The sequence below is a fragment of the Natrix helvetica genome (assembly GCF_964273705.1).
Source record: "Natrix helvetica genome assembly, chromosome: 6".
Lineage (NCBI taxonomy): Eukaryota > Metazoa > Chordata > Lepidosauria > Squamata > Natricidae > Natrix > Natrix helvetica.
The window spans coordinates 46,701,433-46,727,834 of record NC_138553.1 but is presented as its reverse complement, the minus strand read 5'-3'; the positions used below and the strand labels follow the sequence as shown (position 1 = coordinate 46,727,834).

The 26,402-nt window shown below is 40.5% G+C and overlaps 1 protein-coding gene across 1 annotated transcript; it reads left to right on the top strand.

Moving 5' to 3' along the window:
• Positions 1-1,263: 1,263 nt before the first annotated feature.
• On the top strand, positions 1,264-25,821 carry KCNMB4 (potassium calcium-activated channel subfamily M regulatory beta subunit 4). Its single transcript, XM_081956884.1, has 3 exons — positions 1,264-2,925; positions 11,342-11,469; positions 25,266-25,821. Exons 1-3 carry the CDS (start codon positions 2,590-2,592, stop codon positions 25,432-25,434), a joined length of 633 nt encoding a protein of 210 aa, XP_081813010.1. The 5' UTR covers positions 1,264-2,589; the 3' UTR covers positions 25,435-25,821.
• Positions 25,822-26,402: the final 581 nt, after the last annotated feature.

Below are 26,402 nucleotides of genomic sequence, written 5' to 3'. Positions count from 1 at the left end.
ATGATGCTCATCTCTGTTTATTGGCTGAGGGAGCCAGCCTTGTTCGAAGACAATTTCTGTGGTCATGTGTCCAGCATGACTATATGCCAAAGCTGCACAGGATGCTATTACCTTCTGAAGTGGTACCTATTGATCTACTTGCATTTGCATGCTGTTGAGCTGATAGGTGGGCAGGAGCTGGAGCAAGTAAGCTCAGGTCTGGAACCAGGACTGTCAGCTCTCCAGCTGACAAGCTCAGCTTCTTTAACTGCTGAGCCATTGAGCCCTTTTGTAACCCAAGGCTGGTGACTTTTTAACAGTCCAATCTTCCAGGAATTTGTCTAGCTCCTTGTGAAAACAGTTTCCAATCATCACCTCTGATGGCAGCACTTGCCACAATTTAATTAGGTGTTATGTAAAGAAGTATTTGATGGGCTTTGAATATTCCTGCTTTTCTTTTTAAACAATTAGAGTACATTTTCACAAGATTGCAGGGTGATAATGGAAGAAAAAAAAGTGATGTATTTCAGATTTTTCAGGAAAGGGGTGGCATAATAAAAACTAAAATGAAATCATCGAAATAATACAAAACAGCCATTTTGTTTTAATTTATAAGGAACAAAGGAAGTGTTCATTTCTAAAAAAAAGGAATAATTAAAACCTAAGCCTCACTCTGGCTTTATCTTCCAAGTAAATGCAAGCTTCAGAGGAAGTAGGTTTTTGTATGAGCACAAAAAAAAAGGCTGAAAGGGTTATTTTCTGTCTCCCTGGCTAGACTATTCTGTTGAGTCCATGACTTGAATTTTTGAAAAAAATCCATCTTAAAGGCATTCTGTCTTGAGCTACTATAGCTTGTTTCATTGTATTCACTTATTGTTAGAGCTGTGCATTTTGCCTGAATCCAGAGCTGAGTGCTGACATTTTGCAATACTTCAAGCTTCCGTAAGTTTCAGTAACAGGTGATGTATCTGTTTAAACATGCATTGTGAAATATACACAGCAATTGTAGCAGTTAGCTGAATTCATAGGAGGCCTATAAAGTGGCCGGTTCCTGTGATAGACTGATTGAGTACCTTTATTGTTTTTCCAGTTATTTCAACTTTAATGAAATAAAGTGAAGTATCACAGATGAAGAATAGTCATAGGCCAGGGGTGTCCAAACTTGGGAACTTTAAGACGTGTGGACTTCAACTCCCAGAATTACCCATGCTGGCTGGGGAATTCTGGGAGTTGAAGTCCACAAGTCTTAAAGTTCCCAAGTTTGGACACCCCTGTCATAGGCCCTTTCATCTGCTTTGTTAAAAATGATGGTTCTATCTCCAATTCAGATAATGATGATTGATTATGGGTCATCAAGTCACTATCAATTCTTAACAATCAGATTTTCTCCAGGAGGGTCTGTTCCCAAACGGGCCTTTGAGGTCTTTGGTCCATGGCGGGCACAACATTGCTGTGACCGAGTCCATCTCCTCTGCTACTGATCGTCCTCTGGTCTTTCATTCCACCATCCCCAGATTAGAGCCTTTGCTAGAGAGCTGGGTCTTTGGAAAATGTCTGTGGGGTGGGGGAATTTGAGCCTGACCATTTCTGCCCGGTGATAAATGGCGGTCCGACGATTGATGACTCCGCTCCTCTTGCAAGCAGCCCAAATGGGCAGAAAACAACCGCCACTCATCGATGTCAAGTACATTTGTTCCGATCTCTTCTGCTGATTCGGGTGCGAGGCCGAGGCCGCTCAACCGGCAGGCGGGAGAAAAAAAAACCACCGCGTGTCTCCCTGAGGTTTAACCCGCCCTTTTCCTCCACGCCAAAAGAGCGGCGCTGCCGGCGTGCACGGGCAGCCTCGCTTTCCCAGCTCTCACGTGGCGGCGGCACTGCCCAGTTCAGGGTTGCGGGACCCTCCCTTTCGCGGCTCCTAACCCAAACAAGCAATCAGATGCTTCTTCCGGAGCTTAAATCGCCAGGGCGGATAATCCCGAGCCAAACTGTTCCCTTGTAGTAACCCAGTGGGGCGGGAGGGAGGCAGACGTTGGAAGGCTGGCCGAAGAGTCCCTCGGCTTGTCAATGGCGAGTCCCACGAGGCCAACAATGGGAGGGGGCAGAAGATCAAGATTGGAGCCCGCTCAGCCCTCCGCCTCCGCTAAGCAGCTTACCTCGTGGCAGATGTTGACAGGCTCCCGGCCAGCTCCGATCACTTGGTGGGAGGAGGAGGCCGACAGCCGGAAAGCCCCCTTGCCTCGCTAGGAAGGAGGTGCAGCCAGGGGCCGTTTCCTTGGCGATTCGCACCCTGCCTTGACTTCTTCTCTCCCCACTCGCCCGCCCGCCCGCCCGCCTCGCAAACGGAGCTGCGCGCCAGCTGCTGGCTGGCATCGCTTCCCGGGCCGCCTTCCAGCCGGAGCGAACCCTGCAGGTGGGATCGGCCACTCACGAGTGGCCGGAGTTTCTTCGACGGGCGCTCCAGCTCTTCCTTCGCCTGCTAGTTTCCCTCCGTCTCCCGGTGGGCGGAAAGCAACCTCCAGGCATTGCTGCGATTGCTTCCAGTCTCTCCCCCGCTCCCCAATCACGCCCCCCCTCCCCGCTCCGCTGCTTTCCATGCTCTGAGGCGGGGCGATGGCCAAGATCCGAGTGGCTTACGAATACACCGAAGCGGAAGACAAAACCATCCGGCTGGGCTTGTTCCTCATCGTTACTGGTATCTTGTCACTTTTCATCTTGGGCTTCTGTTGGCTCAACCCGGCCCTGCAGGACTTGCAAGGGAAGGCGGCGAACTGCACCGTGCTGTCGGTGCAACGGATCAGCGAGGTTTTCGAGTGCACGTTCACGTGTGGCGCCGACTGCAAGGGCACCTCCCTGTACCCCTGCCTCCAGATCTACGTCAACAACTCCGAATCCAACGCCCGGGCGCTCCTGCACCCGGACGAGCACCAACTCCTCACCAACCCAAAGGTAAGCGCCTCACCCGGCGCCGAGCAAGCCCCGGCCGGCCGGACCGCCTCTCGGCAAATATCAAAGGATGCCGCTTTATTCTTAGCGCAGCTCAGAACCGGGGTTGGGGAAGCGGGGCTGGAGAGAAAAGGGGCGACATTTCTGCTGATCTTGGGCAAAGGTCGGCATGAAAGACCTGGCGCTGTTCGGGAGGCGGACAGGTTGGCCCGCCAAGGTATCTGAGGGCTCAGAAGCTGCCAGGAGAGGAAGGTTAGACTATGCTAACAGCGGGCTCAGATGGAGAGCTCTGTAGTTCAAAGAAGCCAACCCCTGGCACTTGAAGCCCGGAATTTCGGAAGTCTTGTTAGAGTTGGTGGGTCAACCACTTGTATCCCCCCCCCCCTCTCCCAAGGAACGGCATAGTATTCCTGGGTCAAAACCTGACGAAGCTTTTTGGACGAGAAGCGAAACGTCTTCAAAGAAAAACCAGGAAGTCCAGTTGCCTCTTGGAAAAAAGCACCTTTGGGACAACATGACCTGGATGACTGAGAATCTCCATAGACATCCTGGGTCAAAAGCTGCTGGGAACTTGCGGGGTTTCTGGAGTTGCAGAGCAGCTTTCTTCACATCCCTCACCCGGGCTACGATGGGCTTGGTCTTTGATTGAAAAGCGGTGGAAGTGCTGGATCCTTCCCAAAATAGGGGCTCTCTGGTTCTTCCGAAAAGTTAGGGAGATTGTGGCAGTGCAGCGTAGCCGTGACCACTCCGAGGTGAGCAAAATTACAGTGTAGCTGCATAACGCACTGAATGATCCGACGGGTTAGAGCAGATGGCCCGAGGCAAACCGGACCATCCATATCTAAGACACTTACGCCTTTTCTTCTGCTCTATTTTCTACAATGTTCCTGAATACTAATTTCTTCTCCTTTGCGTCTGTTTTCATCTCTAATTGAGCAACACTAACAGCTTTGTTTCAGCTCTGTAGTAAAGGCTGAGCAGAGCCTGATTCAAAGGGGTTATTTGGGGATTATAACTGATTGTAACCAGAAATAAGTAGGATCTGTTACTGTATGCAACTGGAATGATGTTAACAGGCAAAGTCACTGCTTATGACATCACAGAATATCAGTTCAAGTCAATTAAGTTCATTTGGGCACCTTGTGTCAGAACTTAACCTTCCTTTACTTGCCATTACCCTTCTTCCAACCTTTGGATAAGCACTCAAGTTAGGAGAGGCAGCAAGCGAAGGGAAAGTAGAGGCCCCTTTTTACTCTTCAATCAAATCTTTGCTTCTCTTCTTATCCACCGTGCAGTCCCCCTTCTGACATCATTGGCATCATCCAGGGATCTGACATAGGGATTTAGGTTGGAACATGGCTTGTAGAGGGGAAAGGCGGTTTGAAAGATCTGGACTCACCCATTTCTCAAAGCAGAGGACAATGATCAGAACCTGCAGCAGCCTACAATGGCACTAACCCCATCTATTATCCTATGTAGTGTGGCTTGTTGCTACTTAAAGGGGGAAGTTCTTAAGTACAGTAGCAACAAACTACTTCAATCCACTGTAACATTAGAACTGAGACTTGCCTGCCTCAGATATTAGTTGCAAATACAACAAAGATACTAAAACAAATGGCTGGGGCATATCTGTGAGGAGAAAGTCTCTTAGATTAACTATTCTCCAAGAGCATCTGTTGCCTGCTAACTGCCATTCTCCTCAGGCTACAATGCATGAAACAATCTAAAAACAGACTTGAGAAATTGAAATGTGTGTTCCTCCTTACAGGGTGAAAATGTCCCCTCAATCACAGGGCGATTAATCATAAAAGAAGAAAATATTTCATCCAAATATGATATGCTGATATGCTTAGAACTCAGACATTCATAAAATGCTGCAATTAAAAATATAAATTTATTTATTTACACACACACATATTTATATATATATATATATATATATATATATATATATATATATATATATATATATATATATATATATATATATATATATATATATATATATATATATATATATATATATATATATATATATATATATATATATATATATATATATATATATATATATATATATATATATATATATATATATATATATATATATATATATATATATATATATATATATATATATATATATATATATATATATATATATATATATATATATATATATATATATATGAGATCCTTTAGTAAGCTATCCAACTTTGTACAGAACAATATGAACCTGTTTGGGAAAAATTGGACTTTGGCTATCTTTTGTGATATATTAGCCCAAAGGGGCCCAAGTTGATTGTTCTTGTCTTTAGAATCAAGCAGATAGTGGAGGTATGACTAAATCTAAAGTATTGCTTGTTCAAGACTGTGACTTAGAATTTAAAGGAGGAAATACTAAAGAGCATGAATGTATGAATGCAAGGAAAGATGAAAGATAGGAAAGGAAGCCTGTCATTAAGAGTAAGGGAAGTATATAGTAGGACTGAATGAAAGTGGTTTAATTTTTTTGGAATGGACTAGTGATGGTAAAGGTTTAGTTATGAATGATATATGCTGAAATATATAAAGGGCTGTACAGTATGAATTGGTGTCATCTAGATTGTTGACTAAATTCTTACCTTGGTTAGAAGTGCATGTTGTGCTGCAGGCAATGATATTAATAGAAGAAACAAATTAATTTTGGGAAAGCAGCTAGAGTTTGTAGTCAAGGAAATCCTTTTTTCTGGCAGTTGACATGAAAAGGACAAGATAGGAAAGTGCAGAAAAGAGACTGACTCTTAGACCCCCAAGTTCATGCACATTCATGGAAAAAGAATGAATTGCAAGCTGAATTTATTTGATTGTTTATGTTGTAAGATTGAGAGGGTTAGTGAAGAGTATAATGATGATGATGAGAGGGTTTGAATGGATGACATTGTATTATTTGATAGTGTCAAGAGTGGATCTGGAAAAAATGGACATCAAAGAAAAGGAAAGTTACTAAAGAATGAGATTTAGGATTACCTTCTGACCATAATAATGGCAGCATATGATAGAGGTCCTAGAGACACTGCTGAATTGGGTATTCTTATAATTATAACTAATAAAATAACTAAATAATACATGTGTGATAATAAATAGAATGGTAACACACTAAATAGGGAGTAAGATAAAGATGTGTGATTGGTAATTTCATGTATTTTCAGAATCATATACGGGATATGATTGATAATTAGATGTGTGTTTGTTAGGAAATATGAGGAAATGATAATTTTATAGATATGTAAATACTAGTGGAAAGATGATGGGTAACCTTCAAGATGCTGAAACAAGTTTTATTCTGATGTCTAACATGATTGCCCCTTTTTCAAGGGCTTAATTTCTTCTTCCACTTCTGCTGGTCCAACAGAATCATCTCAAGACCACATAACAAATTCTACAGTAAAATATATTTTCAGCCAAATATTTCTGTCTAACCAATACGTTGTCCAACTCATATGGACACTTTTACCTTTGATATTATTTAACAAATAATAATCTTAAATGCTTTCTAGCAAAGTCGTTCATTTCTGATCTGTAGCAGAGGAAGAAAATATTATGTTGTGTTTTAAATATTTCTGGGCTGGAGATAATGCTTTTTTTCTTCTGGTGCCTAGCGAAATTCTTTATGTTGCTAAGATATAAAATCTAAATGGTTCAAAAATATGTTGCATTATGAGTTAAAGCTTGTAGAGAGATGAGAGCTGAAGGTCAAGGTTTCCTTTTCCAATATGAAAGATGATCCTAAATAAAAAGAATAGAAAATTTAACAAGTGCCTCTTGGATCTCATTCCTAGGAACTATATTTATCAAGTAGTTCTGGGTGCAAAATAATGGCTTAAGAGGTGCATGAGTTGACTTTGAAGAATAAAGAAAAAAAGCAAGGAATAAAAGCTTTCAGAAAGCAGCACTGATAGAAAGTAAACTGCAAGAGTTTTCATGTGCATGAACAAAGCAATATGTGCTAAAAAGGGGACGAGCAATTTCTATATGAGGCCCTGCAATTCTCTTGTGCAAATCCGAGAGATTCCCACTGTATTCATTCAGTTTTTGGCAAGAATTTGGAGGCATTGAAGGGCTTCGTTAATATACATACATACATACATACATACATACATACATACATACATACATACATACATACATACATACATATATATATATATATATATATATATATATATATATATATTTGTGTTGTATTTGTACTGATAAATAAACAAAGGGAGACTAGTATAGATCTATTTCGAGCTAATTAGCTCTCATCAGCTAGCCATACCCTTACTGGGATTTGAACCTGGGCTGTATTATATCTTAGGCAGGAGTCTTAGCCACTAAGCCACTAGGCATACTAGGGGTTGTAACACAAATACATACATACATACATACATACATACATACATACATACATACATACATACATACATACATACATACATACATACATATATATATATATATATATATATATATATATATATATATATATATATATATATATAATCTGTATTTTAAAGTATGCATAACTGTTCCTCCCTTCCTGTTTTTGAAGGAAAGGATTTTAAAAAGATTTTTGAAAAGTCCCTTGTTCACTTTTCTGTTCCATTTGTTCCCACTTTTTGAGTTCACCTCAAAAACAAAGACATCCAAAGACAAGGTGTAGCCCTTGAACTGAAAATAGTTACCTTTTCCTGTGTTAGAAAGAAATAATGCTCCTGTTGGCTTGTGCTGCCCTAATTAATTGAATGAGACTAACTATAGAATAGAGGCTATATTTGTTTAAATAAAGGTCATTGGGGATTATTCAATTAGACAAAGCCTAGAAAAATTAACTGTTGGATATATATTCTGATTATTACTATTTAGTCATGTTGTCATTTGCATGCTCCCTTCTATGTTATGTCCTCATATGAAAGCATAGGATTGCAGTCTACATTCAAAATAATATATAACCCAAAGCTGCATTTATTTCACATTGGAAGTTTATATTGATGTGTACTGTTTTTCATGAACCTCCAAATAAGTATATACACTCAGCGGTGGGATTCACTTACTTTCCCTACTGGTTTGCAAATGTGAGTGTGCATGTGCACTGTCTTCTGCGCATGTGCATAAGGTTGTGTATTATGTCGGGGGGTGGGTGGGCGGGGCCTCCCGCAGCTGCTGCTAACGGTTCACCCGAATGAGAGAGAACTGGCTGAATACCACCTCTGCATACCCTACTGGCTAACCTTTAATGGTGGCAAGGAAGAACATTCAGAATGACAAATTGCCCTTCAGCAGTAGAGTATATTTCTGGGGACAATCTAGTCATGTCTATAGAAGAATTTGTTTCAGGAGCAAGAATACGCTTCACATCCCAACATCTAACACTGAATTGTGAAGGGACAAATATTTCCACATTCTGAAGGATTTGATGCTTTGTCAGGATTCTTTTCCTATAGAACTTTCAACATGTATGCAGCCTATATTGAAAGATATTAGAATCATAGCTTTGTTGACTATCAAAAACAACTTTGCTTTGGAAAAACAACAAGGTTACATTTACTATATGTAAACCAGATATAGTAACTGTAACCTTGATCATTCTGCTTCCTAAAAAAGGATGCATTCCAGTTCATCACTAAATGTTCACTGACAGATATTGTGTTTTAAATGTTAGTGGTATTGATAATATGAATGTTCTTTCATCGTTAGATATATAGTAGTTCATTTATTCATTAAAATTTGGTCACTTTTCGTTGTTTAAAAACAAATCCCAAGGTGAGATTCATTTACACTTGCAAGTCAAGTGAGAGACATTCATTTGTGAATCAGCTGCCTATTTCCCTAAATATGCCATTAATCATCAGTAATGTTTTCTCTAATTTGACAAATATGTTCAGCTCACATAGTGCATGATTAGGGAAAAGTGAAGACCACTAACCTAATATGTTCAGTGTTTCCCAACCTTGGCAACTTTATGATGTGTGGACTTTAATTCCCAGAATTTCTGGAAGTTGAAGTCTGCACATTGTAAAGTTGCCAAGTTTGAGAAACACTATAGTACCGTGATGGTGAACCTATGGCACGCGTGCCACAGGTGGCACGTGGAGCTATCTCTGAGGGCATGCGAGCCCTTGCCCTAGGTCAACTGCAGCACCCATGCGCGCTCTGCCCAACTGATTTTCGGACTCTGGAGGGCTGGGGGAGGGGGTTTCACCATTCACAGGCTTCAGGAAAGCGTCCGAGGCCTGGGGAGGGTGAAAAATGGGCCTACCGGGACTACCGGAAGTTCAAAAACAGGCCATTTCCACCTTTCGGAGGGCCTCCACGGGAGACCGCTTTCATCCTCCCCAGGCTTCAGGAGAGCAGGGGGGGCGTGCACACATGCATAGGGTTGCGCAGGGGGGAATTGAATCACGGGTGTGGTCACGTGGGCATGTGCTACCACACTTGTGCTTTCGGCACCTGAGCCAAAAGAGGTTAGCCATCGCTGCTATAGTATGTTATTCAGCTGGATAGATTCTTTTTAAAAATACGAATGATTTGAATTGTTATTTCTATCATTATCTGAAGACTAAAAAATATACTAAAATTCTTCCCACCCTTTTATTTTTCAGTGGAGTTATCTACCATCTCTTAAATTAATATTGTAGCACAATGTGTACCTACACAGAACACCAAATTAGCTGCCTTTTGAAATCTTTCCAAAACACTGCTTGGAGCAATAAAAATATCTTCTAGTTTCTATAGTATCATAGTCTGATTCAACACCATAACTCTAGTTATATAGTCTTGCACGTAACACAGAATTATAGATTATTTCCTGAGCCTTGCATCATTGGACTCTTGTCATTGGTACAAGGTCCTCAATAGATATTACTTATTATAAAAAATAAACTACATACTATAGAAAAAATATCCTGAGTTTTCTTTTTTCAAATCAATACAATTAAAAAGCTTCAGTTCTGAAGATAAATTAAAATAACCATCGTGATCTTTGTAGATGAATGCATTAGTTTTTGCCTGAGATGCACAGCTTTGAAGCCTTGGGAAGTACAGGGGTAAAATTAGAAAAGGGTTGACCATCTTTTGCATCGATTCTCATTTTTACTATTTTCATTAATGTAAAGTATTTAACCTTTCTTGGTTGGAACAAACCTCCAATTTTACAGGGCAAGTCATACTCATCAGAATAGAGAATGCTGAGCTAGACTGATATAGTATAGCACTATAAATGTTTATCAGTACTGATGCCTGGTGCATGTGGTTACAGTCAACTGAGCATTGGTTCTGCTAATCAGCCAAAGGGGCCTATGACTTTATCTCCAAAAGAGCACAAAATGTATTTTCATTCAGTAAGGCATGGATGTCAAACTCGATCGCGTCACGGGTCAGATTGGGGCATAGTGTGGTAGTATTTGCCTTTGTGGAGCCTGGGTGGGTGTGGCCTGCACATGGCATATCCGGCACGAGGCCTGCCAGTCCTGACTGTTAGAGGGTTGGAGTGGAGGTAGAGACCCGAGAAAGACGGTTCCAGGCAGCTGTCTGCTATGAAAGTATATAATATTTCACTGCCTTGTCTATTTGCAACTTCTTATGCTGTATCCAGAATGTTCAATCTCATGAATGGTAAGAATCTTCTCCACCTGAAAAATAGAAAGGAAGAGACATCCTGGAGTGCTCTTTGCTGATGAGCTCCTGAAAAATCTCTGCATTCTAGTTTTATTTGGGTTAGTCATCTTTATCAGCAATTCTCAATGATGAGACCTTCTGACAAGCAAAGTCAATCTGGGAAACCAGAGTCACTTAATAACCATGTTACTAATTTAACAATTGCAATGATTCACTTAACAACTGTGGCAAGAAAAGTCATAAAATGGGACAATATTCACTTAAAAAAATTTCTCACTTAGCAACATAAATTTTGGGCTCAATTGTGGTCATAAATTGATGACTACTTGTATTGCATATACTCAAGACATAACATAGTCTAAAAGGTAATATGGGAAGTAACTACTAAGCTTTTGTCCTTGTTTCTATGAGTTTCTCATAAAAATTCAATTTGTGCCTCGAAAGGCTTTAGTCTCACTAGTAGAGCTCTTATGTTCTTAACAGATTTATTCTATTGTGTCACACCCTTTTTATGTAACTATCTAAAATTAGAGGCTGGAGATGTGCACAGGGAGAGATTGAGAAAATTCTGTTCTTTGGAATAGAAGAATTTCAGTGTTCAGTGACCATTCTTGAATAGTAATATTCACAACAGTATTCATTTAAATCTCCCACTTGTCTTTTTGCTGAATTTCTGAGCCATATGGTTTAAGTTTAATTATGAAAACTGTTAAGGAAGAGCCAAACTGAAATGCTGCATACTAAAAGGACGCCATTTAATGACCTTTTATTTCCACAGTGTTCATACATCCCCCCCTGTGAACGGGAAAATGAGAAGAACTCTGATATTGTAATGCACTGGCAGATTTATTGGGAAGACGAAGTAGGTTCTCAGCCTTTCACTTGCTACTTTAATCAGCACCTCAGGTAAGTAACTTCACACATCTATGAGTTGACTTAGCTACACTCTTGCTGGTCTTTTTGTACCTTTGCTTGTTGTGCAGAAAATTTAGGGATAGAGTTCAGCTAAATCAGGTCTCAGGTCTAAATACAACCTTGTCTCCTTGGAGGTCAAACTACTAGATTTTGCATAGATGAAGGTATATTCCTGGTTGGTATCCTGAGTACAAAACATTTTCCCCATATAAATCTTGATTGATTGTGGATTCCCTTTGGGAATAGAATTTTGTAATAAAAACACACAAATAACAATTTGTCTTCAGGCCTATTAAAATACTTCTACTAGTAACAATAATGAAAACAGGATAGTTCTTATATTCCATATTGGCCAGGAAGTTATAATGAACAGCTTGAAGAGCAGGATGTTGCTAATGTAAACAAAGATGAAGATGAAGATGAGTAGAGTAGAGTAACAGAGTTCAAAGGGGCCTTGGGGGTCTTCTAGTCCAGCCCCCTGCTCAAGCAGGAGATCCTATACAGGTAGTCTTTGACTTACAACAGTTTGTTTAGTGACTGTTCAAAGTTACAGCAGTTCTTAAAAACAGGACCTATGACCATTTTTCACACTTATGACCATTGCAACATCCCCATAATCACATGATCAAAATTCAGATGCTTGGCAACTGCCTCATTTATGACAGTTGCAAGGTCCTGGGGTCATATGATCACCTTTTGTGATCTTCTGATAAGCAAAATCAATGGGGAAGCCAGATTCACCTAACAACTGTGTTGTTAATTTAACAACTGCAATGATTCATTTAACAACTGTGGCAAGAAAGGTTGTAAAATGGGAGAAAATTTATTTAACAAATATTTTGCTTAGCAATGGAAATTTTGAGCTCAATTGTGGTCATAAGTCAAGGACTACCTGTACCATTTTAGTATAGATACAGAAATAGAAACAGAAGTTCCCATATTTCTTTGCAGTTGGCTATTGTGCAATTATAGGTCATAGCTATAGGCATCTTAAGGACTCCAGAGGTCTAAACCATAATCTTAGTTGATTATAGCATATACTCCTTGGAATGAGTATGCCATTCATCTAGAATGAATGGCAAGTCCCTAGAGTGAAATTTAGATTAAGATTCATGGTCTTTCCCAACCTGCCTCTAACCAAGAGCATAAACATACCCTGGAAACATCAGGCAGCATATACATTTAATAAATTATCATCATCGTTATTATCTATGCTGTTTCCTTATAACATTGCCTTTATCATTTGAAGATTTTGGAAAAACCTAACAATTCACCAAGAATTGATGAAAAATATTTCTGCTCCCAAACTTCAGCTTGGATAGCACAAAGAGAGCAACTTTTTCACAGGCATACTTCATCTTTCTCAATATATGTTAGTGCTTGTCTTTCTTGGTTTTAATTTCAGGTAGAAATTTGAAAAGTTTAAAAGGGGAGGAAACAACCTGCTTCTGGGTAGAGCATCAACTTCTAACCAGCACTTTATTTCTTTAGAATGTTCCTAGGCTCCAACTAGACCCTCCTTGAATAAAATGGTCAACTGCAAATCTGGAAAGAGGAAATACAGAACAAAGAGGAAATGTTTGAGTTTCCTCCCTTAAAATGGCTGCATTTCTGTAAATGGGTTTGCCATCTGCCCTGCTGCACATGAAGTGGTGACATGGGACACATTAGTGTGCTGGGAATGGTGAAGGAAGTGTCCTTGAAGAAGAGGAAAAAGCTAGAGAGGTTTGATAAGTGTTGGGTGCACCATATGCAGCAGAGACTGTTGAGAAAGGTTAGAGTGGCTTAATTGAAGAATATCCAAAGGAAAAGGTTTGGAATGAGATAATTGTCAAGGAGCTTGGCAGTGGCTGCAGTAATAGCATCTGGAAAAGGTGATGGCCAGCGTGACTCAGTTGCAGCATTAGAAGCCACATAACAGACTTGGGGGAAGATGGAAATGCGGGAAACAGCTTATATCCCTAGCAAGATTTATAGAAGCTCAGAGAACCTACTAGCCTTGGAAAAAGCCAGTGTTTTGTAAGATTTAGAAAGGAGATGCAGGGACCTGGTAGAAATATCCAATGCAACATCTGAAGTATAACAGCAAGCTAGAGTTTGATGATTCTAGAATCTGTGCAGCATTATGACTGCTTCAATTTGCAGAAGTGCAACTATTAATTGACTTGATGAGTCAATTGGATCGCCAGTTGCTCTGAAAACTGGGGAAAACCCCTCACTTTGTCTTAAAAGGACTGGACTTGGCTCCCCCTTTTGTGTTACATTGCTCAAACATTGGTTTGGACCATTCAAAGACACGAGAGACCCGCTTGTGATATCCAGACAATAGAATTACAGTACCGCCTGTGAAGTAGGCAGTTAAAATTCTGAAAGTCTAATTGTAGGTTCAGTAATTTGTTGTGGTAATGGATCATCAACTGTTGATTTGGTTTCAGAAACTTTTTGAACACTGTCTGAAAAACTGTAGAACGGCCAACATGATTTGATAATAATAATAATAATAATAATATATTTATTTCTTAGCCGCACCCTCTCCCGAAGGACTCGGGGCGGCGTACAACAAAACATACGAAATAAATATGTAAACAAAACAAACACAAAGCAAAAACATACACTGAGACATACACAAGGAGGAGGTCGATTGATAAAAACAATTAAAATACAAAATATAAAACCCCTAGAAATTAAATATAATTAAAATACCCGGTTAAAAACCCGTCAGGAGCGATATGGTTAGATCAAAGTTGAGCCAGGCCAGCTGCTTGGAATAGGTGGGTCTTAAGCTTAATACGGAAGGAGCGGAGGTCAGAGGTATTCCTAATATCCGGGGGGAGGTCATTCCACAGGGCTGGGCCCGCCACAGAGAAGGCTCTACTCCTAGGCGCCGCCCCACGACATTGTCTAGCGGACGGCACCTGGAGGAGCCCCTCTCTGTGCGAGCGAATTGGTCGCAGGGATGTATGGGGCAGAATACGATCCCGCAAGTAACTAGGTCCTAAGCCATGGAGCGCTTTAAAGATAGTTATCAAAACCTTGAAACGCACCCGATAGACCACAGGAAGCCAGTGCAGCTCGCGCAGGAGCGGTGTCACATGGGAGTACCTAGTACTCCCCATAATTACCCGCGCGGCTGCATTCTGGACCAACTGAAGCCTCCGGGTGCATTTCAAGGGAAGCCCCATGTAGAGAGCGTTACAGTAGTCCAAGCGAGACGTCACCAGCGCATGAGTGACTGTGCGCAAGGCATCCCGGTCCAGTAGGGGGCGCAATTGGCGCACCAGGCGAACCTGGTGGAACGCCCCCCTTGCCACGGCTGTCACATGGTCATCCATGGACAGCCGGGCATCCAGGAGGACGCCCAAATTGCGCGCCCGCTCCACGGGGGCAAGATGAATGCCCCCAATGGCCAATGATGGGATTAATTGGCTGAACCGGGGGGCTGGTACCCACAGCCACTCCGTCTTGGAAGGGTTGAGCTTGAGTCGGTTGTCATCCATCCAGATCCGTACGGCTTCCACACACCGGGACATCACTTCGATGGCCTCGTTGGGGTGATGCAGCCTTCCAGTGACATTTTAGAAAGCCTCAGAAACATTGTGACAGTGGTCTGTGCTATTTGGAGAACGGTGTGGGCAGCCTTGGGAAGAAGGCCTAACCACGGCAGCATCTGCCTTATATAGGACCAGGCTGGGTACATCTCATCAGCAATAGGAGAAAAATAGCGAAGGTCCTCTGGGGCAGCAGTGCTGATAGACAGCAAAGTAGCAGGATGAGTGGAGTGTAGGGCAGCGAAGGTAGAAGGAATTACTCATCAAGGATGAGGCTTGAGGTGGTATTGCTCAGTGGCCCTGGGGCTGAAGTAGAAGCCTGGGGTTAGTGGTGGTTGGATGAAACTACGTAAAGCCTTTGGCCTCTACTTCAGCTCCAGTACTGCCACTGCTGCTGAGGAGTGCCACTCTGCAGGATAGGGATGGGGAGGGGAACAGTTGAAGAGCCCTGGCAGTTGTAAGTGTGGGAAGGCTGCCAAGTGCCTGAATTTTGATTAGGTGACTATGTGAGCACTGCAACACCTGTAACTTCAGGGACCCGGCATAAATACCATTCATTCAGTGCTGCTGCAACTTCATACAGTTGCTGAACAAATTTAGTCATAACTCCAGGACAGCCTGTAATGGCTCTTCCTGTGACTTCTTATGGAAGTGAAAGTTGGACTTTGAGGAAGCAGGATAGGAAGAGTATTGTATTGGAGGAGACTCCTGAGAATACCAAGGACAGCCAAGAAATCAAACTAATGGATCATCAAACAAATCAATCCAGAATTCTAAATCAAGGTGCAAATGACCAGGCTCAAAATATCTTACTTTGAACACATTACACAAAGACCTGTCTTCCTAGAAAAAGCTGTAATGCTGGGAAAGATGGAGGGAAAGAGAAGAAGAGGCTAGCAGCAAGGTGAATGGACTCAGTTACAGTGACTACGCAACAATAGAAAACCTGAAATATCAGATTAAGAATAGATCATCATGGAGAAACCCTATCTATTTGGTTATTAAGAGTCAAGACTGACTTGATGGCAATCAATCAATCAATCAATCAAAAGAGCTGCAGTTCTTGAAAGTGTATGCTTTTTAATAACATTTGCTAGTCAGAAAAGGTATTACCAAAGTCTTGATTTTTGCCACTACAGACTAACGTAGGTGGCCTCCCACTTGCTAACTGTTTTGTGATAGTGCCCACAACATAATCTCAACATACAAACTGCCCATTGTTGCTTTCCTACTCCTATCCTGAGACTGAGACTCACAAAGAGATCCAGGAGAACCTTTCAGATGACCAGAATCTCCATTGTGCTTGGGTCACAAGATCTGCCAAATAATGACATTATTCCAGCTCTTCTTGTCTAGATTTATCTTTTTTTCCTGAAATGATTCTCAGTATACAGTACACTTTGGTGCTTTTTATGTTGGTTTTATCTGTTTCTCAAAAAACAAAAACAAAAAAAAACCCACCTCCTGAACTTGGAAGTCCAGGAGTCCCTTGAGGAACATTCCTTTTCAAAAGCAAACAGTCAAAAAGAATACAATGCTGAGAGAAGATCTGCAACAAATGTTTGGCTGTAGAGATGGCTTACAGCCTTGGTCTTAATTACTTTGTGATCTCAATGTTGGAATTGATTGCACAGGCTTCTGGTTAATTTGGTCTTCAACTCCTTATGTTTCATACTCACGAACTAAATTCTGCTGGCAATGACATTTTAGCCTTTTGCCTCTGACTTGTTTCTCTTTTCTGAACAATAACGTATAAAAGGGAAGCAGGAGAAAATTCATAATTGAAAATGTGCTAGACATAATTGAGTTGGAAACTTAAACTGTCTTTTGGGAGTTAGTGGGTGGCTAATGCAGCCTCACCAGACAGTCTTCCAGCAAATAGTCATTTTGTGACTGACCATTTTTGCAGCTATTCTGTTGGTGGGCAACCAGGCTATACATACACTCACAACAGATGCAGAATTCAACAGCAACCCTATAGCTCAAAAAGGTTGGAGACTCCACCATGGCCTCTTGGCACAGATTTCATAGCAGTAGGGAGAAATCTTCACACAGGGTTGCTTATAGTGAAATATGTTTTCACCCTTGCCATACAGTATATAGTTACCTCTCTATACACATACAGTAGACTTGTATTGTATCTCTCTCTCTACCTCATTCTCTGCAACACTAGAGTTCGACAGGTATGTATCTCTTCAATCATGCCAAATTAAGTCTACTGTTTATTTTCCATTGTGACTTGGCAGCTGTAACATGAATACCTTTTATTCTATGTCAGGATAAATGCTGTGCCCAAATATTTGTTTAGAGTTACTAAATGAAAGAATGCAATAGATAATAACCATCTGCAGAGCACTATGCTGCACTTCGGAGTCATCCATCTTAGGATAATTGCTTTGTTGCAGCAAAGGAAGCCTCTGTAATAAGAGCTTTTAGAGAATAGAACGTTCTGCTTTTAGAGAATAGAACATCTGCCAACCTTTATTTTGTCATCTTAGTTGGCTGTGTTCTCTTTTGAGTGGCAACCAAGTGCTGAATCCAAATGCAGACAAAGAGCCTCTTTAAACCCACTTTAACTTGGTTGTCGCTCTATGTTATAAACTACACATATTCTATTGTTGATTGAAGAAGTGGGAAGTCTTATAAAAGATAAACTAAAGGCACTTTCAAGTAGCAAGATTAATATGCATTCCTTCCATCCTTGAATCAACCAGAAAAGGCATATCAGCATAAATTACATTGTTTACACAGGTCACTTAGTCAGTTGAGCTTCATGTATCTCTGGAACAAGGCTATTACAGCTTTAATAAGGAAATATTTCAAAGCAGTGATTGGTTAATTCTTTGATTACTTTTTCTTTTGTCTCTTTATCCAGCACCATCTGCCATTAGAAAAACAACCATCAATTTGTCTTCATACACATTGCAAGGCAGAGTTGAGGATCCCTGGGCATAAGCTTGAAATGGAAAGTTTAATTAACTATATTCTGAGTGAATACAAAGTTACTTGAATTTCTGATTAGGGAATGCCAGTCTTTCAGAAGATCAATATCCCCATGTCCAGAAATATCCATCTAACAAGTTGGTGAGGTGGAAGAGGGAATGAGCTTACAGGAACACCAGCAAAGCTTCCTCCTGCTTTATCTCTTGGCCCAACTGTGCTCTATTGATTTATTAGATATTAATAAATAACTACTGCTAGTACTAAAATAAATATCTACTGCTAGTGCTAGTACTATTTCTAGAAGAAATAGCCTGGCTAACAAGTTGGTGGGTTTAAGGAAGATAGAACATGGAGCAGGAGTGAATTTGAAGGCCCATAATCAGAGCTCCCTTCAAATTCATTCCATATACTTTGTTTGCCTGACAGTTAATATTTTTTTAAATTTACAAATTATAAGAATGCTGGTCTTCCAGAAAATCAACAATCTCGTGGTTAGAAAGAGCCTAAGGGGACAGAGGAAGAAAGCACAAGTTTTATCAATCTCAGAGAAGTCCTGCTGCATAGGGATTGCAGTGCTGAGAGCAAATGACAAGCAGTATCTGGAACTATTCCAAGCAATGTTTACTATACATGGGCAAAATGGTACAGTATTTCTCCCCAAAGTCTTTCACAGTGGAAAATGTGTCTATGCAGAAATCCTTGTTGACATAAGTAGTTGCAAAATTGTGATGCTCTCATTTGTGATGGAAGCAGCATTGAAATTGATGGCAGAACCTGGATCTGTAGCTTCTGAATGTTTTCTGTACCCAGCTAAGCCCTTCTGTTCTTGTTTTTGGACTTGCTTCCTGTTCTTCTAGCTCAGAAATATCCTTATGTGTCAGGTTCCGAAGGGTTAATGAAAACAGAGAAACACAGAAACGGTTTGTAAATGCAGTTTGTATTCTTCCTCCGGCATGAACTGACCAACAAAGCACTAAGGCAATGAATAAATTGTCAGAGCTGCCATCTGGTGCTCCCCATCTTTTATTGTTACTTAGTAATTAGGATAACCTGCACCCCGTGCATGCACACACCCATCCCCTCGTAACCCAGAATGAAAACCACCTGGCAATTAATCATGGATTGTTGTCAGTCAGTTATCAATAGCTTTGTAGATTACTCAGCTGCTTGTTGAGGAGTGAAGCCTGGTGGGTCTTGGCAGCTGGCCTGGTTTTCTCCCCTGAATGGCAGGTCCAGGCCTCTGGGCTGGCTGGAGCTGACATGCGGCCCCTCTACCACGGAGACAGCGTTTGGGGAGCTAAAATTACAGTCAATTAGGAATTAAAGGACCCCTTCCCCCTGGTTTTGTGGGATGTCTACAGTGGAATCTCACTATCAGGTGGGGCACCCTACAGTCCTTGCTATGAACCCACAATGCCTCCGACAGGAGATAACCTTTCCATAAAACAAGGTATTGTAACTGTCCCCTGTACCACCTGGTATCTAGTATATCTTGCACTACATAGTGCTGTTCCCCATCTACAGTAACGGGCTGGCAGCCATAGCCAGTTTCCTCTGATATCACATGCATGAACTGATCAGAGCAGGCTGCAGTGGAAGACTGGATGTGTTTTCCCCAGTAGAGGGGGGAGTCTTAGCTGCACTGTGACTGGGTTAATAACTCGCATGATTGGGAAAGGCGCAATGAATTTGGGCCCGAGTTTCTTACATGGCAACAGCAGCCTGAGATATTTAGTGGAGAGGTATACCCCCTGGCCTACGTGGAAAGGTCCTTGCGCCTTCCACCTTTTATCAGCACTCTTTTTATATGTGGCAAAAGCGACATAACGCATCCTTCACCACTTTCCAAACTTTTTGCATCCGGGTTATCCACTCCTGCGAGGTCATGTCATCTGGGCGCACCTGAGGACACTCCGGAATTGGGATGAACTCCTGCCTTGTAGCCACATGAAATGGGGTAACGCCCATACTTTTGTGCACTGAATTGTTATATACAACTCTGCAAAGGGAAGGAGTTCAGCACAAATGGTCTATTGGTACTGGACGTTACATCTTAAGTAGCGCTCCACCATCATGTTTGCCCTCTCCGTTGCACCATTGGTTGGGGGGGGGGAGGCAATGTTCCCTCTAAGCTGCGCACGTGGCAACAAAACACTGCTGCAGTTTGCAACTGCCACGCAGTGATTTTTGTCAGATACGCCTTCCACAATAATAGGAGAGGAGAGCCAGCCCGGAGACAGCAGCGATCCAATCAGTTCTAGGTCCATGAGGCAGAAGGTAGCTGAGACAAGTGATCCGGGGGTTGGGAGAAGGCATGGGATGGGCTCCCAGAGCGGCTGCTCGGATTTGCCATGAGAACTCCTCTCTCCTGCCACTTCGCTTCCCTGTTTGGTTGTTAGGTGGCAGATCAAAAGCCAAGCCAGGTCATTCCTTCCGAGAGGCAACTTTCCCATCGAATGACTCGCTGCCCTCGACTCGAGGAGACTTCTGCAGTTCCTCTCACCTGGCCGGGACACCAGTGAGAGTGTTGGGCTGAAGGAAGGAGGGGTACACGTGCTCATTCTCACAAGAGAGAGAGAGAGAGAGAGAGAAAGAGAGAGAGAGAGAGAGAGAGAGAGAGAAAGAGAGAGAGCGTGTGTGAGTTGGTCGGCAGACTTAGCACTTTGTTAAGTTTGTTTTGCTGTGTATTGTGTATATATACATGTCTCCATGGGTGCAATTGTGCAAGCATTTTTTCCTCTTTAAAAGAATTTTTGGATTTCTCACCAAACCTTTAAGACTGAAAGAGTTAGAGTTAAAATATAAAGAGATTGTCAATCACCATACTGTTAGATTGGTAGGCAATTTTGGACTATCTTGATTATATCCTCCTTAGAAAGAACATGCTACTGTATGGTTGTGAAAAAGATCAAACTTCATTCCATGGAAACCCAACAAAATTCATAGGGAGGGTTTCTTTCTATGATGGGCTTCTTGGGTCAACAGTGAATATCAGTTATCAAAAATGTAGGTAGAAAATTAAGCAGGCAATAGGCAATTACAAAAAGGGAAGCCAACTTTCTGAATTCTGTTTCTTTGCACTTAGTGACTTATAAATAGTAGATTAATGTTCTGAAAACCTGACCTAAATTACTATATATTTTAAACAGTTGTAAAGCTATGCTGAAAAAGTTGTTCTCAAGGTATTGTGATAAATTCAATGAAAAGAAAGGAATTCTTGATGAACTTAAGGAGAAATGAGAGTATTGGATAGCAAATGGACAAATAAAATTACCAATCAAAGAGAATATTTGCACCTCAAGGTTGAAATGAGATGTTCTCTCTTACTCTTTCCTCTTCCTCTCTTCTCTCTCTGTCTCTCTAATCCTCTTTCTCTTTGTCTCTCTTTGCTTTCTCTCTCCTTCTTTTCCATTCTTCTGTCACTTTCTCTCTCCTTCTCCCTTCTCTCTCTCCTCTTTGTCTCTTTCTGTCTCTCTCACCCTCTTTCTCTAAGTCTCTCTTTCTCTTCCTTCTTTCCCACTCTTCTGTCACTTTCTCTCTCCTTTTCTGTCTCTGTCTCTCTTCCCTCTTTTTTCTTCCTCTCTTCCACTCTTTTATCACTTTCTCTCTCTCCCCCTTTCCCTCTACTGCCCAACCAGTCCTCATACTTATCTTCAACTGGTCATGTTTGCAATAATTTACCTTCTTTTCTAAATAGGTGCAGTCCCCTTACTGGATCCCTTGCTCACTCAAACACACACATGCACGCATGCACAAAACCATTTTTCTCCATTCCAATTCGGATCCTATAAATCAATTGCTCTGTGAAACATCTGTGAAAAACATTCAGGTGCTCAGGCATGAAAATGTGCCACTCAAACACTATACTTTTCTGCACACACTGAAAAAAAATTAGAGGGAACATTGGTGGAAGGCTGTACTAAGTCCCTGTGAAGACCCCACCATTGCCACAAATCTGTGCCAGAACCGGGCAGTGAATTGCACTCCCCTGTCTGAAATTATCCTTTTGGGGATGCCATGGAGTCTATAGACATGGGCAATAAACAGTTGGGCCAGCTACCTAGGAGATGGAAGGCCGGTACATGCTACAAAATGAGCATGCTTGGAGAACAGGTCTATTATCGTCCAAATGACCTTGTTCCCTTGGCTATCCGGTAAATCCATGATGAAGTCCATGGCTATCTGTTCCCATGGCTATAAAAGGTGGGGAAGAGGCGGGGCTGATGTCACTATAACATGACATGCAATCCTGGGGCTCCAGGATTGCTGTTGATATCTCTGCTGCTGGACTGTCCAGCAGAGATGATGATAGAGAAGAGCACGTCCTGCTGATCTCAGGGGCATCCAAAGCCCCTGATCGATCCAGGAGAAGCTCATTTTTCTGGCTACAAGAGAAGCAGCCATTGAAGCTGCACAAAGTTGGGACAGTCCCCTGCAACAGAAGCAGAGCTGGAGAGAGAGTGTGTCAAAATTGGTGAGAAAAAATTTACTATTAGAGAAGAGAACACCCAAAAAGACTTAGAGCAAAATTAAAATTGAAGACAGAAGAGAGTAAGTGGTGGATTAAACTTGAATCAGAATTAGTGTGTTATCTATCTTTCTTTAACTTCGTTTTTTTATGGATGGAATTCTTACAAATGCCTCTTACTTTTTGAATTGGACTGATCTCTTTTTTCCTTCTTCTTCTATTTTTCCTCACTTTTTGTATCTGTGGATCAAGAATCTCTTTCTTTTTGCAATGACCAGCATATTTTTTCTCAAGTTCGGAACAAAGAAAAGGGTAAAAGTAGAAGAAAAGGAAGTAACACTGTCACCTAGAGGCTGGAGGCTTGGAAACACTAATTCCTATGAACATTTGACTTATATTTTATATCTCAAAGTCCTTGATTTTGTTTATAGAAAGGAACAGTGGGAAGAGCACGATTTGTTTATACAGGTACTCTTTTGGAGTATTATCAGTAGCTGGGCTGGAGTAAAGAGAAAGCCTGGACTTGAAAGATTATAGTGAATTTGTTTGAAATAAGCAATAAGCCTTGGATGGTTCAGTGGCAGTGCTTACAACCTGGAAAAATGGTGCAACATGAAGAAGAAAAGGAATTAACATTGCAAAATATTATGCTAGAAATTCAAAAAATACTAATAAGTACAGAGAACATCTTGTACAGAAAAGAATCTTGAGATTATAGAACAAAGAACAGAAAGAATGGAGGGAAGAGCTGAGAATATTTACAAAACGATGATGAAAATTGAAGATAGAGTTCAAAAAATTCCCCAAAAATATGAACAAAGTGATAAGAAAATTGTTGACATTGAGAGCAAACCGAAAGTGGAGGAAGATGATATGTGTGGAATATTGAAAGGAGAGGTTGATGAACTGGATCTCTATCTCAGACCTCAAAACATGGAAGAAGAAAAGGGAGAAAATCTGGCAGAAGCAATGAGAGTAATTTTGGCAGAAGCACCAGTGATAACCAAAGGCAAGTTGATGGAAGGAACAGATGGAGGGTTTCGAGTTCTTAAAAGATATGCAATGAACAACAAGTTGCCAAGAGAAGTCCATATGAGATTTATCAAGAAAATAAATAGAATACAGATTTTACAAATGGCAAGAGATATTGGACGGCACTACTACTGGAAGGATACAGGATGATGAAATGAAATGTTACAATAAAAATTAAGTTAAACTTAGTTAAATTTTGAGTATTATGTATAAGACAAAGTAATAATAGTTATAGTCCAATAAATGATTAACAATGATAATAATGCACTTATATACACTAGATTGATAATATGAAATTTTATATAAACTGTAAGTGAGAATATAAAGATGCAATACCATTGGATGATTTAAGGATGATGTAATGAAATGCCATATTATAAATCTATTCTAAATTTAGCGTGGTTCACATAAAAAGGATGTAATAATAGTTATAATCAATGAACGTTTAATAATTATAATTGTATACAGTACATATATATTAGATTGATGATATCAATAATGGAATGTGCTGAAATAAGTAAGTTGACATATGAAATTAGAATACAAGAAGATAAACAATTTTATAGAAGCACTGTAATAATAATGCGTATAAATATAGCCGATTGATAATATGTGACTTTATATAAAGTTTAAGTGATGATTATGGAAAGGATGCACAAAAATCTTGTAACCAATCAACACACTGTATGTAATGGAAGATGTTTTTGTTATATGTCTTGTCTGTCTATGTTTGTTTAAAAATAAAAATTTATATTAAAAAAAAAAGGTGATGGGGAGCACCGGGTGGCAGCTCTGACAAACTGTCAGGTTCCGACATTATGTTTCTTACATTGACTGCATGTTTAAGATTTCCACATGGTTTTTCAATAACCTTCAAGTTTGGGGTCTATGAAAGGCAATTCTAAATGATTTTCTTTGTTCTCCTGTAAATACTTAGTTTGGTGGCCTGTTTCTAAGATATCCATCCTTCTTTCAGATTCTGTTTCTAAACACCTTAGAAATGTTTATTTCTCCCTACTGATGTGTTACATAGCACATCTTGGAAGAACATTCATTCCCATGCTTGTTATATTCATTGTTTCTTATTTTAACTATACAAGCAGCTACATATAAATAGTTAAACATGCCATTTGATTTGCAGAAGTACATTGTATTTAATTTTGTACTTTGTTAGGAACTGTGCGCATGCATGCTGGAATTTGCACTGTGTTCAGTGGGTGCCAGTAGATATAATGCAGTGGAAGCTATTGCATATATAGCAGTGGTTTTTCTGAGATGGTTTGTTTTTAATCTGTGAATGTGTTAAAAATAAGGGACAATTAAAAAAACAAGCGAGCATTTTTATTTCATGAGACTTAGAACTGCACACAAGAGCAAAGCAACAGCACTTATAACCACTTCATAGTGCTTCACAGCACTCTCTAAGTGGTTTATAGAGTCAGCATAATGCCCCCAACAATCTTGGCCCTCATTTTACTGACCTCAGAAGATGGAAGGCTGAGTCAACCTTGAGCCGGTCAGGATTGAACTCCTTGCAGTGGGCAGAGTCAGCCTGCAATACTGCATTCTACCCACTGCACCACCAGGGCTCCAAAACATATTAACATATCCAAGAACATATAAAGATCAATTGTGTTTAATTTAGTTTCTTCTCCGCAAATCTGATTGTTGTAAAAATGTAGAGAAATCACGACAGTATATTGTTTCTGATTATGTTGCAAACAGCATATCTTTTATGTTCATGGATGGCTGATTCTAACTCTCCACCCATAATTCTGCTGTCTTTCCTATTACAGACCAGATGATGTATTGCTACAACGTACACATGACGAATCTGTTCTTTTGCACTGCTTCCTTTGGCCAGTGGTCGCATTCCTGGTTGGAGTCCTAATTGTGGTCTTGACCATCTGTGCAAAGAGCTTGGCTGTCAAAGCAGAAACTATGAAGAAGAGGAAGCATTCCTAAATGGAGGACAACTTCAAGAAAGAATGAGGGAATGCCAAATGTGACTAACTTCTCTGGTATTTCCAGCAATGCCCATTCCCAGTGTATTGCCAACTGCTGGTCTTGCTGATGCCTAGGTGACCATGCTGTGACACGTTAACTAGTTGTTTCTGCCATTATGAAAGCAAGTGTTTTTTCCCCCACTAAAGGATCCTAAGATGCATCAAACCTTCATTCAAACTTAATGAAATCGAAGTCTCTGATGGAGTGGAGGACAAAATGTGAAAACCCAAATTGTGGTTAACTTCATCTAAGTAAATTTATCTTTCTTAATGCTGTTATTTAGTCTTGAATATTTATTACTTTCTTTCTCATAGACTGTATTTCTTAAATATTAAAAAGTGGTTGTTTTTATTAGCATGTGTCCTTCTTTTGTGGGAGTGATTTGCTTTAAGGGTCAAAAACAAAATATCACAAAATATCAGACTTACTGATTATTCTTGAAATTAACAATTTAAAACTCAGTATATCATAAAATTATTTTGGGAATTGAAAATTGACTTTTGAGAATGATTCATTTTCTATCTTGCAGCCACATTTTCTTTCATATGTATTTCTTTGTATGATGAAAATTCTGTCTATTGCGAATTTATATTTCTTACCAGGCCTTTTCCTGATTGTTACTCAAAAAGTAACAGAACAAGATTCTAGGACCCTAACTAGTTTTTATTTTTATTTTTTCCAACTATTAGAAATGGCATAAGTAGAGCAGAAAATGAACAGCTGGCAATTAGAAACTTCCAGCCATATATTTTTGTTCTATTTTTCCAAGGTTCTAATTTTTATTCATTTTCCTGTCTGTGTGCCCCGGCTGACCAAGAATTAGTTATTTCTCAATGGAAAGGGTAGTAGACATTGGTGCATTATTATTGTAATGAAAGTGTCTGATCCCTTTACTCTTTACAGAAGACTTTGGGCTTTCAGTTCCT

Coding starts and splice junctions, on each gene's coding strand:
- KCNMB4 (XM_081956884.1), top strand. CDS start 2,590: ATGGCCAAGATCCGAGTGGCTTACGAATACACCGAAGCGGAAGACAAA. Junction 2,926..11,341: donor AACTCCTCACCAACCCAAAG/GTAAGCGCCTCA, acceptor TTATTTCCACAG/TGTTCATACATCCCCCCCTG. Junction 11,470..25,265: donor TACTTTAATCAGCACCTCAG/GTAAGTAACTTC, acceptor TTCCTATTACAG/ACCAGATGATGTATTGCTAC.